Source organism: Eleutherodactylus coqui, chromosome 10 (assembly GCF_035609145.1).
Source record: "Eleutherodactylus coqui strain aEleCoq1 chromosome 10, aEleCoq1.hap1, whole genome shotgun sequence".
Lineage (NCBI taxonomy): Eukaryota > Metazoa > Chordata > Amphibia > Anura > Eleutherodactylidae > Eleutherodactylus > Eleutherodactylus coqui.
The window spans coordinates 140,571,673-140,588,361 of NC_089846.1; the positions used below are offsets into that span (position 1 = coordinate 140,571,673).

The window sequence follows — 16,689 nt, forward strand, 5'->3', positions numbered from 1 at the left end:
GTACTTATTTACCTGTGTTAATACTTAGTGAGGCCTCCTTTGGCGCTAATGACATCGGTTACTAACATCTGATACACTCCAGCTGGTATTTCCCTCAATTCATCCTGCAAATATCACTGATTATGTCCCAATCTTTGCTCCAATCCTTAGATCAGTCTATGTGATGTTAGCCTTGCATTGTTGTTAGCGCTGCTGTATGGTGTACGGTCATATGGCATACCAATAACCATTTCAAGCAGTGCTTGATTGTAAGCACAATACAGTATGGTGCCAAACAGTGGCATGAATAACCCAAATTACACCTCCATACAGGTGCCGTGTACGCCGGTGGCAGCAATAATAATGTAGCAGTAGCAATACCACATATGCTGCATAAATAATGCCAATAAACAGTGACCAAATAACTGTATATGAAGTATTGTTAGAACAGTGTTATACCATGTCTATATAATACTGTTGGGTGAGGAAGGGTATAGATTCTCCTTAAGGAGAGCACCTAGAAGGTGAGTGAGGAGACTTATAATGCCATTGATGCTCCTATTGTAAATATGCAAATGGCAGACGGAACAATATCTCTGCAGCGCCACCTATTGCATTTTAGCATATTTCGCAGTGGAGCATGGATGGCCTTATAAGTCTCCTCACACCTTCTATGTGCTCTCCTCAGGGAGGAACGATATGCTTCCTAACCCATGTCCATAGGCCTCTCACTAGCCAAGCTAGAAACCTACTGTAAGCCGATGAAGGGCAATCACCCTGAAACAGCTGTCTGTGTATGGTTATTCTGGCTGTGGCTCACAATTCCCAGTCATTGTTACAGGACTTGTTTAAAGAGCCTAACATTGATTTGCAGGAATGCTGCCTTCCAATAGGTGGTGCTGCAGAGGTATTGTTCCATCTTTCTATTTGTATATGATATTGCTATACAAATATTAAAAGGCTTTTCTGGGTCTTTATTATTGATAAACTATCTGCAGGATATCATTGATTGGCAGGGGTCTACTGTTTAGGATCATGCCGATCACCTCTGGCTGTGCTCACTGTCAGTCCGGACAGCCAGAAGCAGACAGCTCTGTCAACACTGCAACAGCCCAGGTTGGAAATGCAGGCACAGCTACCATTGAATGAAATGCGTTACCAACCTTGGCCGTTGCAATGTGAACAGAGTTGTCTGCTTCCAGCTCTGTCTGCACTGATTCTGGCCCAGTGAACAACTGATCAGCAGGGATCCCGAGCGGTGAAGCCCCACTGATCAACTATTAATGATGACCTAACCTGAGGATAGGTCAGCAATAGTTAAGTTTTAGAAAACCCCTTCTAATATTCATGGTGGTCACAAGCCTCAGGTGCCGGCCAACCGTAGCTCCCCATTTAATCTGGGGTGACTGTTGCATCTTTTGTCAATGCATAAGTAGTGATGAGCGATTAGTGGAATAATTTGTTCATGTTGGTATTATGTGGATTCATGAAAATCATTGTGAATCAGGCCAGTTGATTCAGACTCCCATTAAAGTCAATGGGAATAATAATCGGGTTCACTAATTTGCCCTCCAGAAGGTCCACAATGCAGCCAAAGCCCCACAAATTACATAGGAAAACAGCCACATATCTGGGAAACAAAAACTGGTAAAAATAGTGTACAGTGATGTGGGGGTCAATTGTAAAACAAAAGAAGGCGCATATAGGGTCTGCTAGATCCAAAATTAGTCATGGGCCTACTCCAAGGAATAACTGTAAAACTACCAAAATTTTCACTATATAAGATAGCAGCTGTGCTGCTTGTTTTAAAAACAATGTCATAGATTTTACAAGGAGACGTTCTGCCATTTGAACACAACACTCAAGCACGGACCTGCTCCAAGGAACAGCTGTAGAGCTACCAGAAATTTCACTACACAAGACAGCAGGCGTGATGCTTGTTTTAATAGGAAGCATGACGGAGTCAGGAGGAGAGCAGCAGCAGTTCGACCACCAGCATAACAGCACCTTGAGGGCAGAGTTGCTCCTCGTGGAAACATAAAAGCTGTAGCTCCGTATTTTCATATTGACATATTTTTCATTTAAGGGGGAAGTAGGAGGAGAAAACATGGCTGAAGCAGGAGACTGGGCAGACAATTGGGAGATTGGTATCTACGCTCTTCTCCCTGTGACAGCAACCCATCACTGTCCCTGTGGCCCTGTAGCGTCTGTTCTAGCAGGCAGACAACAGGGATGGTCATACTGATCAGTGAGTCATCATTGCTGACCATTTTGGTCACTTCCTCAAAGTAGGCTAAAATGGCACACAAGTCTATGATAGGCAGCCACTCCATAGGCGTCAAGTGACCAAGCTCCATACAGTGTGTCAGCCTGGACCTGTAGAGTTCTCAACAGTTCTTTAGCCGTGTGACTAGCTGGGGCATCCATAGGAGCTGCCGCAGTTACAGGGGAAAACAACCCCTGGAGTGACATTAGTCACTGGCAGAGCTGGCCAGGATCTAGTCTGGCCCTCCAGCTCTGCTGTAGCAGTGAACCTCGGAGGTCACATGACCCCTGGCTCCTGTAGTGAAAGCTACAGTTCTGCTTTCACTTTCACTACACAGTGCTCATTGAGTGCTGTGTACTCGGGGAAGGAAAGGCAAGAAGGGTTAAAAACCCCTCCTGCCTTCTCCCCCGGGTTATCAGCTGTTACTAACAGCTGATAACCCATTCCTGCCTCTGATTAATTGCAGGAGGCTTAAAGCCCCGCCGTAATTTTACTATCAGCGGTGCTCTAAGCCCAGGACAGGCGCCGTATATTTACCGCGCCCGGTCCTTAATGGGTTAAAAAGAATGGTACAAAAGTAAAGCAAATGTATTCATACATGAAGTGACATGAACAGTCAAAATGGCATGAAAAAAATAGAGGCACTCTTCAGGCTTTCAGTGCACCTCAGATGTTCCATGTAGGCGCCGTTGGTGACACGGCCGATGCCACGTCGGTAGTCCAGCTCTGCCCAGACATATCCTCTGCTTTAGATTCCATTGCAGCGGATGTGCATCGTCTCAGGTTGTCTGCCGTCACCACCAGCGCCCACACCCAACATCTGGATTAAAAACGTGAAGTGTTCTTCTGCCTCGTCATGTCGTTCTGGCCGGTGGATGTTAGTTTATGTATGAAGACATCAGCTTTACGGCGGCACCTTCTTTTTGAATGGCCCTGTCTTCATCCATGCGGTGGTTGATCATGGTGTGCAATATCCAGGCTCATGATTAGAGTTATAGTTATGTAGTGACATTGCTGTATACATTGTAAGGGGCCTTATGAATACGAGGTGCTGAGGTTGGATGCCTGATGGGGTTCAATGCCATCTCTGCCACATGGGATACAAATAATATAACTTGCATGTATCATTTGGGGTCCGCTACGGGTTTTGCATTAGAAAATGGAAACAAGTTCCAGCTGTAGCAACACTGTATCAACAAGGGGGGGGGGGGGGGGGGGGCAATGTATTCTGCCCATATTTTTGTTTATAGAAAAGGCTTTCTCTGATTGTCTCCATCCAATGTTTTCGGTACAAATAAGGCCAGTGCCTTAGATGATTTACAGAAATAATAGCTGCAGCACCCATCCACTATATTGTACAGGGCCCCCTCTGTGGCAGGGACAGGGCCTGGGCAATGAGCATCGCCTATCCCTTAAACACATCTGGTACTAGTGTAGGGAAGCATAACTGACTAAGACAAGGGCAAAGAGCACAGATGGGTGCTCAGCTCTGTGTCCTAGTAGCCAGAAAGAGCAGCTAGAAACAAGTGAGAGCGTCCGGTATCTGTTTAGAATACTGTATACACCGTTTCCCCCCCCCACTATTTTCTTAGACAACCTCTTTAAAGAAACACTCTGGAGATCCATTTACTTGCCCTATAGTTCCTAGACTTGTAGGCCACTCTAAGGCCTCCCTCCCACGGACGGTTTTTACCACGGCACTTGCAGCACCGCGCTAATTGCAATATAACGCTCCCATTTTTTTTCCCAATGGGACCGCTCAGGCCTCAACTCGATGACATTGCTTTCCAGCACCCTGATTTTCGAGCGTTGTCTGCTCTATTTTGGGGCGTTTAGCGGTCCTCATCAATAATGAGGAGTGCTGAAAGCCGGCGTTGGCCGCAGCATTGAAACGATGGCGCGGTCGAACACTAAATTAAAACGCTACAAAGCACCAGGATTTAAATAGCAGAGCTTACCGCAATGCCTTGTGAGGGAGGCCTAACAGGGGTTCTTTACAGCGTTTTAGCTGGCGTTTGAATTGGCCACTGGGGGAAAATAAATTGCTGTACTGCGCCTCCATTGATTTGAATGGGGCTTCTCAGACGAGCGTTTTAGCGAGGCCTTTCGAACAACTTGCTAATCAAACGCTATTCTCTTTTAGTACTTTTCAGCGCTTTTAACGCAACACATCACCCATTGAAATGATGGGGTTAGTTAACGCTGTGTACAGCGTTTAAAAACGCCGGTCACAAATGCGGTAAACCGCGGCATTTAGAAACGCCTAGTTGACCAAACCATTGCATTTTTTCCATCATAGCAATCCTTATTCCCACATCATGAGTTTCTTCATCAGCCGCCATGTTCGGACCACCTTCTTCACCTTTTGTACACCAAACGTTCCCGCTTGCATCCGCCTCTTCTTTGACAGCGTCTCCCGGGCAGAAGGCTCATTTTCACTGCAACTTTGGGTAGTCGTTTTAAAAAGTCTGTATTGTAGAGCAGATCTAGTGTATGCGCTTCCATGGTATATAATGTATTCCCCTCTCTGGATACATCAGGCTGGTGTGTTCTTCTGTAATAATGATATTGCTGGTTTATGGTCGTTATTGTATGGACTCGTCATACTCCGTCTATTCATTATTACAGCTCTATAATGAAGCCGGCCCAAACTGAATGGTTACTTTGGCACAGAGAATGATAAAACCCCCCAACAAGGTATACCAGGATTCCTGCTAGAATATGCTGTACGCTGAATAGCCATTTTATTAAAGATGCCCATCTAAGAGCACGCTGGACCTTCTTTTTGCCTTCAGAACCGCTGAAATCCATTGCAGCATCCATTCACAGCTATCAGAGGACCTAAGGTGCTCCATCATTACTCCACCAGCCTGACAGGAAGGGTTCATCAGTGCATGCTGTTTGCACCAAATTCTGACCTTCCCCATGAGCAGGGCGCAACAGAAATCCGGATTCATCTGACCAAATGATGTTTTTCCCACTGCTGAGTAACTTAATTTTTGCACTCTTCTGCCCACTGCAGTCTCACTTTTCTGTTTCTCTTAGCAATGGTACTGGAAACAGTCATGGTCACCCCGCCCCTGGTGACGTCGATGCAGGTCCTACGACATATATTAAACATAGAGCCTGACCGACAGAAGAACAACACAGTTAGGGCTCTTGGAAGGGGAGGACAAAAACAATCAAGTGAGAATACAACTAAGCCATTATCTCAGACACAACTCAACGGTCCTGACAGAAGACACCGACCTACCTCCACCACAGGCATATATTAGCCTCTTACTCTCAAGCTCAGTACTATGGAGCAATTCCAGCAACCTCATTGGTTCTGATTCACAATTCCAGCAACCTGATTGGTTGTTTGGGTTCCCTGATTCAACCTGATTGGTTGTTAGGGCCGAGCTTGAGAGTAATATAGATATATGCCCATTATAGAGATCCAGTGGGCTGCAGGACCTGCGGTGAACTTACTGCTGTGGGAGGAGCCAATGAAGTCTGGTAGAAAGTACTGTATACTGGATAAGCAGACAGCAGCCACCAGGACCTGTGATGTCACAGTCATGTGATCACCTGTGTGGGTGGAGTCAGGCATCACATGACCAGGGGCTGATCACTGTATCCAGGAGTCTGCTGACCTGATGATGTCTGGAAATCAGCATGGATGTAGCACAGCTGTGTGTGTGTGAATCAGGATGCATGTGGTAGAGCTGTGTGTGTGATGTGTGGGGATCATAATGGATGTACCATGTAGCCCAGAAACACTGGTACTAGAATTTCCTAATAATTACTTGTATCCCAATATTGACAAACTACAACTACGCATGATTGGAGTGGTTTCTGGTATATACAATGTACAAATACTGTTTGAGGCCAGGGCTACGTACCATTGATCAAACTGAGCATTTCTACTTTAAAAGAGGAGGCCAAAACAATTGTGGATTAATTCGGCTTTTATTACCAGTTGTAACATTTGGTCTGTACATAAAATAGTTTATTCTCTTCAATTAGAAAGTCACTGAGAAGATGCCATGATTCCGGAGACACCTGTGGAAAAAACAAAAATGGATTACATTGTGCACAGCAGGTAAGAATGGGAATTCTATGTACACAGAAACTGAATGCTCCTGCAGTCTCATTGAATTCACAGCCTTAGGGCCTATTTACACGGCTGTAGGAGTTCTACATGCGCCTGTCGGTGCCGTAAAAACACCTGAAGGCAAATGACCCGATGCATATAACCGAGGCCGCAATGCTGTGAGGTCTGGGGTGACATTCCCTCTTCCCTCCCCCTCACTGGTTCACCTCCTCTCTCCTCCCCTCCAGCTGTTTGCAATGGGAGGGGGCGGGATGAGGCGGAGCTAAGCTCCTGGCCCTTGTCCGCAGCCAGCAATGGGAGGGGGTGGAGCTTAGCTTAGCTTTCATGTGGCGGAAAAACGTCCCTGTGCACCGATGCATTGTAAGCCGCAGGATGAACCGCTTCCATTGACTGCAATGGAAGCCGTCCGTGCGAGTCTCGCAGCGATTCCGAAATGTCAATTTCTAAATCGCCGTGGATCCGTGTCATCGCCAGCGTGTCATTCTCTGCCCTCACAAATGCTGCGGCACACCAGCCGGCACATCTGAAACAAGTACTTGGGGGTCACTGGGTCAGATTTCGCTGTGGGATCTCACAGCCGAAATACCACCCAGCCGTGTGCAAAAAAAAACCGACAATGACAACATTGTGTGTGAATCCAGCCTTAGGGCAAGTTCTCAAGTAGTGGAATTGGCGCCGTTACTACAGTAGACAGTCCACTCCAAAATCTGCGTCATTGGTGCAGTTATTGACACGGGTCCACAGCAATTGAGACTTTGGCCCTTCAATATAATGGGTTAATCTGATGCAGCTAAGCCTCTAAGTCCGCCCCACAATCCGCTATGTGTGCACACTGAGGCACTTTCCCATGTGGTTTCCAGGTTTGAAGCCCATTATAGTTCATGAGGCTCCAAGCACGGACATCTTCTCCCACGGACCCGTGATCCCTGTGAACGCTCATTGCATGTCCTACTGACTGATGTGCAGCTTTGCAGCAGCAGATTATTAAGGACTTACTATCAAAATCGATCTTCTCCACAATGTTTTTCGGTTTGATATTCTCCTCCTGGTTGCAGATGAAGATCTTGCCGTTTTCTGCTTCCGTCCAGCCATATTTGCTCATCCAGACTCTGAGTTGGGGTTCTGGAAGAGAGGAAACAATGAAATGCAGAACTCTGTAGGCTGCAGGGTATGTACACATGTATGCTACCCCCCCCCCCCCCCCGTGTTTATACCCTACATTGGTTGTATGATATTAGGAAAATATGGCTGCTGCGTCCAAGAAACAGCACCTCTATGAGGCTGAGCAGCAATACCAGACACAGCCTGTGGACAACAGGGGCGCTAGTTAAGGAACATAGCAACCATGTTTTTCTAGTATCAGCCCCAACCCTTTTGCTGCCAGGACAGGGGTTCATTAATGACAGTACACGCTGCGCCATTGAGGTTGGAGGAACGTACGCAAGACATATTTCCCTTGTCGATTCAGTGCTGACTTATTTTAACGTGCCGCTAATTCCTGGACGCCCCATGTATGAGAACGGGCTTAAATATATTACATCTATAAAACAGGAGCGATTAGTATGTACTAAAGGACTAACAAACTGATACAGAGTGAGAGCGCAGCCCACCCGTGGGGGCTCAGAGGAAGGAGACAGTAGGTGGGGTAGACGCTGCTCACAGTGGTGGGTTATTGTAGGCCTTTCTGGTTCTTTTTGAAGCTTTCCCCGGTGGTGGAGAGTCCGATTGTTTTGGGTAGCGAGTTAAAGAGTATAGGTGATACATGTGAGGGGCCACTAGGGAAGAACAGAGACGTATAGAGGCAACAGGCTGCGGACGGCCTTGTATGTCATTGGTAGTATCTGGGCTTCTCGGAACGTTGGGTAGCCAGTGAAGGGATTGGCAGAAGAGAGGCAGGGGTATACCAGGGGACGAAGTTGGGCAGCAGAGCTGAGGATTGATTGGATGAAAGGCTAAAGAGAATGATGTTGCAGTAGTCTACATGGGAGATGATGAGGGCATGCACTAGTATTTTTGTCAACTTGGGGTTGAGGAAAGATCGTATCTAGGGGCCCATTTAGGCACAACGATTATCGCTCAAAATTAGAGATGAGCGAACGTACTCGGTAAAGCACTACTCGTCCGAGTAATGTGCTTTATCCGAGTACCTCCCCGCTCGTCCTGAAAGATTCGGGGAGCGCCGCAGAGCGGGGAGCTGCAGGGGAGAGCGGGGAGGAACGGAGGGGAGATCTCTCTCTCCTTCTCTCCCGCCCGCTCTCCCCTGCTCCCTGCTGCAACTCACCTGTCAGCAGCGGCGCTCCCCGAATCTTTCAGGACGAGCGGGGAGGTACTCAGATAAAGCACATTACTCGGACGAGTAGTGCTTTACCGAGTACGTTCGCTCATCTCTACTCAAAATTCAATCAAAGCCATCTTTTGAGCAATAACCGTTGTGTCTACATGCACGGACATTGTGCAGTTTTCGTGCACGATTCATTCCTCGCTTAATTCTAGTTTTCTTGAATTGAGCAATGAACTCTTATCAGCGGTGCAGGCTGTTATCACAGTTGGCAGCGCTAATAAGATTCTTTCAACTCATGAACTACCAGCGGGACACGAGCTGTAAGTGCGGAGAACAATAGTTGCTTGCTTATGCAGAACAGCTGTATTGTTTGCCGAGCGGCAGTGTCCCACTCCGCCTGCATCGCTCTTTAGTAGGTACTTAGCTGAAGCAGCAGATTTGCGGGACCGAGGAAAGTATGGAGCTACTGATTGCAATTAATAAGTCTAGTTGGGGGTGTTGAGTCCGATGAAGTTTTCTCCATACTGAGTTTTAGAAAGCAAAAGGAGAATATGGCCAATGGACACTCTGGGGTTGAATGGAAACTTTCCACCACATACCTGACAGATCTCCCAGCATCTCGGCCAAAAGCCACCGGTCAATGTGCTGGTAGGTGATCCCCACAACATGGCAGATAACTAAGACAAACAGAATGAGAAACTTAGAACAGCTGAAGGGAAATACAACTACCTGCGAGTCAGAGCAGCACATCCTTATTCCTGGTCTAAGAAGTGGAGAGGCTTCTAAACTACAAGGTGACCGGATCAGGAGCGGACTTAAAGGGGTAGCAAGTGGACAACTTAGGTATGTTCGGCACTGGTTGTCAAACACTTCCCTCCCAAACTCTGACAACCACCTAATGGTTTTTCTATCCGAAATCTCCCTCTGAATTGTTCTGGAGAAACTAGACCCGTTGGCCAAACAGATGCTGCCGGTCCATAAACTGCGGCAGACATGTGAATCACTGACTAACCCCTTTAGAAACCCCTCTGTGGATAATAGAACGCTCCCACATCTTGTGAGTCTACCACATAAGCAATCCTGGGTGAACCTCTATATTAATGGGGTACCGGCCGCCTCTGCACAACTCCAGCAGCTTTACCGGGTCCCTGGGACTGGATTCTATAGATATTTGCACGCTCTTATGGCAGAATTCCCAGAACCAAGGCAACCTCTGTCTCTGCGCCCTCTGATAGGCGTAATGCGCACTCAGGGCCCCCGGGGTCCGATATCGGCATTGTACACCCATCTGCTGCCTTCTAACATTTCCTATACGCCAATGTCGGTGATGGATAGATGGAAGGGACTTATCCCTCCCTTACTGGCGAGCAATGGGATGTCACAAAGGCATCATACACCATGGCATCGCCAGCCGCTAACAATAAACTAACTCCATTCTATATACTTCACCAGCGCTGTCTAACACCAACTAGGCTCTATAAAATGGGCAGGGTGCCTGCCAATCAATGCCATCGATGACGACCGGGGAGGGAGGGGTACCAATCATTTAATATGGAGCTGCCCAGAGAGCTACACATATTGGGAGGAGGTACACAATTTCTAAGCCAGCTAGTGGGGATGCCAATCCCACTAGACCCGCTCATATGCCTGTTAGGTGCTTTGGATGAGGAATGCTGACGATTTCATGATCGGATATTTCCTACTAAGGTGTTGTTCCTCGCCCGCAGAACGATAGCTTTACGCTGAATGGACAGACGGTCCCAACGCTCTCCATGTGGCAGAACATTGGTAATTCCGCCTGGTGATATAGTGAAGATTTTACACCTTCTGTAACTGTCTGCAGTCGGCGCCTCCTAGTGGCAGCTGCAGGCAGCCAGAATATTACCATTTCCAGCTATCTGAATGGGAGCAGGTGATTTGGAGCCGTGCATCAGAAACATAACGCCAGTAACCAGAACAGTAAAAACGGAGTCAGCGCAGAATATCCTATTATTTAGATGAAAAACAAAAGTGAACACTTACATTTTCTAACGGAATCCTCAAACCCGACAATACCGTCTAGAAGATCGAGATTCTCGTCTAGCGCTTGCTGTGGAGAGATGAACCAGTCATTCACATCCGCTAGCAGCAAGACAACCATGCATTCATACAAGGAGGACAATTACCCAGAATGCCTGAAAGTGGCAGGTCTCCAGAAGATCCCCCAAATACAGGATCTGTCGGATCGGACGCTCCTCTTGCTGTGTGCCCAGATGTTAAGGAAAGTACAAACACCACAGAAATGTAGGCATGCAGTTTAACCCTTTCCAATCCAGTGTTGGACCTTCAGATTTCCCTGCATAGCTCCGATGTGGGGCGAGGTCCAACACCATGCAGGACAGCTCTCCGATGCCAAAGGATGCTCTGCTAACATACATATGCAGAACAGTCTCAGGCATCAGTAGGGCTGTCCTGCATGGTGTTAGCAACACACTCTACACATTGTATGCAGTTGTGGGATGCCTCTGTATTACAGGGATGTCCATCACTAGAAATGAAGAGAGTCTTATTATATGAATGATAGCGCCCAACATATATTTACAGGATTGGTACAAATCATCTTCCTGATGTGAAACACTCAAAATATTGCTAATAAAACCCTCCTGACGGGTTATTTTTATGTGTTTCTGTTGAGTAATTCCAAGGGGTCCACAACGCGATTTCCCACCCAAAATAAATAAGAGCTGGGGGGGGGGGGGGGGGGTAAGCAGGGAAATTGGACTGAAAAGGGTTAAAGCGACAAACCCATGAATTATTTTCATGCCAAAATCCAGGAAGGCTATTTATTAATAGTTTGTACCTTTTCCCACTGCAGACCCTTTTGTTTTTCTCACTACTTTTAAAAAAATGCTAACTTTTTATTTTCCTGGTGACATAGCTCTATGAGGGCTTGTTTTTTTTTTTGTTTGTTTTTTTACAAGACAGGTTGTATCTTTCTATAGTTTGATATGACCTATTGGAAAATTTAAATTAAAAGCATTTCTAAGTTGGGCAAAATGGAAAAGAAAATGCAATTGCACCATTTTGAGGTGTTTATATAGTTTTTCTATGTAGGACTAATTAAAAAATACCTTTAAAATAAATGTACTATCTGTAGCCGTTTTTGATCCCAACATCCCCATCAAAGAAAAAATAAGGATGACCTGTAGTTTTCATTGGCACCATTTTGGGGTACATGCAACTTTTTGATCACTTTCTATATATTTTTTTCCCCTGGAAACAGAGGGGAACAAAAACATGCAGTTCTGGCATTACCTTTATTTTTTTCTGCCAGGCTTCATTGTGTGGGATATATAATGTGAGATTTTAATAATCTGGATTTTTACGGACTGATCAATGCCAAGTTTTTATTTTTGAACATGTTTTTTAGTAGTCTCCGTTTTTTTTTTAAATAATAAAAGAAACATTTTATTTTCTTGATAACCTTTTCTCTTTTGCCCCACAGCGGACCCAAACGGGCGATCATTTGGTTACTCAGACAGGATAATACAATACTATAGCACTGCAATATGCCGCATGTGACCTCCAAACGCCGACCGTGGTATGTAAAGGGTTAACAGCTGCAATCGCTTATCTCCAATTGTGGCTGTTGCATGTCTGCTGTCAGACAGCCGACAACTGACGCACATGTGCCATACGTGTACAGCGCACATCAGGAAGGGGTTAAAGTAATAAAAGTACAATAGTTTGAGGTCGCAGCGGCGCTCAGGCGAGCTCTGCAGCCTCTTCTCTGGCTGCGACGTCTTGTTCATCAGTCACATGGCCTCTGTGCAGCTCGGTCACATGTAACTGACTAGGCCTGCGCTGTAGTACCAGGCACGGCCACTAGACAATGAAGGCATCGCATCAAGTCGTTGAAATGACATCATTAGAGTTATTAGGCAAACAAGCGTGTGCTCCATGCAGAAGGTATATAGGATACATGAGTCTGGTCGATCATACACTTGCACAGTGTGAAGTCCGTGTGGGGGAGGTTGGTCAGCGCTTTGAGCAGGATCTGAGCAGTGACTGTAGTCTGGAAGAAAGCGGGATTGAACTGATAGCTGCAAATACAAAGAAAGACATCAAACATACAAGACGACTAAGAAAGAGAGTAACCCGACAATAATGGGGTCATATACTATTCAAACGCCGCCAGAAAACTGTCCTACGTGCGCGGGGCCACATTAACTATGTGTTTTCAGACATTTTTGGCTATCCCCCCCCAGTTGCCCAAAAAAGGGTGTCGCCTAAGTTTCACCAAATCACACCAAAATTTTGTTGCACTTTTTGGCGTTAAGTAAGCAAACTAATATATGGTTTAAACGAAGCTGAGACAAGTCTTAGAATTAGACAGATTTGTCATTCAGCGAGCCCCCAGGATAAATCAGCCCGCTCCTCTGAGCTAGAACTAACATACTGTGCGGGGGGCACATTACACAGTAAGGGATTTGTGTGACATGACCCCTCACAGGCCATGGCAGGTAGAAATAAGCACCTTGTCAATTGATCCAGAGATAGCCCTGCATTGTGATCAACTGCACCAGGCTTATCTCTTCCACCACCAATCTGTCTCCCACTAAAACACAGTAAAGGCGATGGACAGGGCATTGTGTGGTATTGACTGGGTACGACTACACAGCCTCTGACAGAGAGGGAGGGAGAGGGGAGACTGTGTTGATCAGTCCAGGGAACACCCCTCAGCCATGGAGGACTTAAGGCAATGCAAGTATGAGGCTTTCTAAATGCATGAAAACGAAAACCCAAAAGCAAAACAAAACATAACCCAACATAAGAGCATCATTTTTTTCTGCAGGGACTCGGTAAGATATGCGTGCTGTGATTTTTTATGCACAAATCTTTCCACGGCCTTTAAGGAACAGCTTTAAATGCAACGTCCCAACATATGAGCACATGATATGCTGACATGGGCCGCACATGCCTCCTGCAGCAGCCGATTGTGGTCCAGTGTAATATATTGCTGTGCCGAGTCCCTTCAGAGCCGCAGCACTCTGCACTAACGCAAGGCGTATGACTTCTGTAGAGACCACTTGGTAATCATTGGGGGTCCGATTCTTGGGAACCCACTGATCCTGAGATGTCACCCCCAGTGCATCCCCCAGTAATGGCAGTTGGGGCTGCGCATGTCATGTCTGCTCCAGTCACTTCAATGGGACCACTGAAGATAGCGGAACGCTTGAACTCTGCTGTCTACAGCGGTCCTGCTGAAGTGAATGGAGATTGGCTTGTGAGCCCTCCACTACTAGAACCTTTACAGGCACCGGCGCCCCCAGTGGTCAGACCCACATTGATCAGCAAGTTATCCCCGATCATGTAGATAGGGAATGACCCAGCTGTGATGGGAAGAGCCGGTAGGTACGCACTGACATGTAGAAGACACTTACAGCTTTAGTACGGCCAGGTTTGCTTCCAGGTCGTAGGCATTCTCCTTAGACTGGGTCTCCACGTAGCGCTCCAATGTTGACAAGTTTTCTGGATTGTATCTATAAAGTTAAAAAACAAAAAAAAAGTTGAAGTTCCCCCCGGCGGGTCAGTGCCTCGCCAGACTGAACTACAGGCGGTAAGGAATGAAGAGCCCCTTGACTATTCCCCCCCCAGGGCCTTATTCTGGCGGCACAATGTGTGTTGTAGCTTATGTGCCGCCGCAAGACACCCAGACGTTCTGCCCATCGCTGTATGGCATGCACTGATGTCAATGAGCGAAGCTGCAGAGCAACACTGATCCCCGGCCGCAGAACACGCGCCACATGTGAGGTCTGTCCTCAGACAGTGCCGCCTGCCAGGTATTAGTCTCCATTATGCCCTACCGAAACTCAGCTGCAGCCAATGAAAGCAACCGATTAAAGGGGTATTTAACAGCTGGCAGTACTGATGACCTCGGGACCCCCGGCGATTAGCTGATCACAGCCCCTGCCCTCGCTGCAGAGCCTGACCTCCAATAGGCCTATACCTTCTATTACACTCCTGGCCCCGCTGCCGTGAGAGCAGCTGATCGCTGGGGTCCCGAGCAGCAGACCCCCAAACAACTATCCTGAGAATAGGTCATCAACGCCCAGAATACCCCTTAAACCTCTTACTTTTGGTGTGTAGTGGGGTCTCACACCGCAGCGTCACTTTTTTTAGGGTTAGAACTCCACAAAGATGTGATTTGTGACAAAACCAACATTAATGTTTTCCCATGATGGTCGCACACAAGGCCACAGATGGAAGTGCTGCAGCGCTGGTACTGCGGGGGGCGCAGCGACGCTACGGACCGCAGCATTTACTGCTATTCTCTATCTGCCTCCTGCCCCGCTGTATCAGTCTGAGGCCAGCGGTACACGAGCGCAATATAATAGCGTATAACTGCGCATGAAACATGGTGGAGTCAGCGACAGACAACATCGCTAAGCAGCAAAGTATAAATAAAAGATACCAGGCAGACTGCGCCGCCGGCGAGAGGCGGTGTAACGGGCGGCCATAGACTGCGCCGCCGGCGAGAGGCGGTGTAACGGGCGGCCATAGACTGCGCCGCCGGCGAGAGGCGGTGTAACGGGCGGCCATAGACTGCGCCGCCGGCGAGAGGCGGTGTAACGGGCGGCCATAGACTGCGCCGCCGGCGAGAGGCGGTGTAACGGGCGGCCATAGACTGCGCCGCCGGCGAGAGGCGGTGTAACGGGCGGCCATAGACTGCGCCGCCGGCGAGAGGCGGTGTAATGGGCGGCCATAGACTGCGCCGCCAGCGAGAGGCGGTGTAATGGGCGGCCATAGACTGGGGATAGCCGGTCACACGGCGGTACAATGCTGCGGTATACACGCTCATGTGAACCGGCCTTATAGTATTCTTTACACAATCATCTGGAGTTTCTTAATATACTTTGTCTTTAAATATACCCCATTTTCAAGATCTCTGCTTGCAGTCAGTGAACGGGATTATTATTGTGTGTAACTGCAGACTGAAAACCTGTACTGTCCAAAAAGGTCCCATATCCAAGATAGCTACAATGTATCCAGTCACGGGTTTTTCAGCAAAGATCCTTCCAATTCACTGACAGCAAGCAGAGGTCTTGAAAAAAGTGAGGAATTGAAATACAAAGTATATTAGCAAGTTGCAGACGTTTTCATTCCATGGTGATATCAAACGTGCGATGCTGGGAGGAGGAAGAATTCCCATCTGCAGGCAGTGACAGTATCAGCATCATGTGTCTACCCACAATTCTGTGCGCGCTCTCCAACCGGTCAGCTGCCCCCCTAATACTACGCGGACACACAGCCCCGGTAATCACCTGTCGATGCCCCGAAGTAATTTCCCCACGTTTGCTCTCATCTGCTCAAACGAGGCCATGTTGTCTCTAGATAGTGGATGGAAAAAGACCGGAAGCGGAACCGGACTCTCACTTCCGGCTTCCGCCCGACTCTATTGGATGGAGACTCTTCCGCCCTCACTTCAGTCACGTGAGTAGTGTGGTCACCACTAGTATTGCGCATGCGCAGATTGCAGGTGTCCTGGCGGATACGAGCCGTGTTGTGGCGGTGCAGGCAGTGGGCTGACGATAGACATAGCGCCCCCATAACAATGCCAACCTCGGGGAACTGCAGTGGTCGATTAGGAGTTGGCTGGCCCCTTGAAAAATACAGATTTAACTCCTTAGTGCCCGGCCTATTGGGTGCCTTTAGGACCAAGTGATCTTCATTGTTGGGTTACTGAGCCTCCTTGTTGTGGGGCGCGCTGTACCCCACTAATGGCGGCATGTTGGGGTACACGGAATGTGTTGTAGACCTTTTATTATTATTGGCCAGAGCTCCACCCTCCGATCCGTCACTAGCTGGGCCGATCCTGGGGCTCAGTCCCGGAGGCCGGCGCGCCATTTTCCATGCGTGTGTACATACGTTTTGGGTGCATTTGTGCATTTTTTGTCAGTGTTGCAACCGCATTCACTACGTTTTTCACATGCGCAAAAAAATTAGCAAGATGGCCCAATTTATGTCCCTTTTTTTCTCCCGCTGGCCTCATGTAATAATGGCGGTGAATACGCCTGTCATATTTAC

General features: G+C 47.6%; 1 protein-coding gene across 1 annotated transcript; it reads right to left on the bottom strand.

Annotated features, from left to right (window-relative positions):
• Nucleotides 1-6,177: 6,177 nt before the first annotated feature.
• Nucleotides 6,178-16,056, bottom strand: EIF3K (eukaryotic translation initiation factor 3 subunit K). The gene is made up of 8 exons (XM_066581958.1): nt 15,927-16,056; nt 14,046-14,144; nt 12,584-12,704; nt 10,788-10,862; nt 10,645-10,711; nt 9,222-9,299; nt 7,338-7,463; nt 6,178-6,289 (listed from the first exon to the last, which is right to left on the bottom strand). The coding sequence occupies exons 1-8, from the start codon at nt 15,983-15,985 to the stop codon at nt 6,258-6,260; spliced, it is 657 nt and encodes a 218-aa protein (XP_066438055.1). The 5' UTR covers nt 15,986-16,056; the 3' UTR covers nt 6,178-6,257.
• Nucleotides 16,057-16,689: the final 633 nt, after the last annotated feature.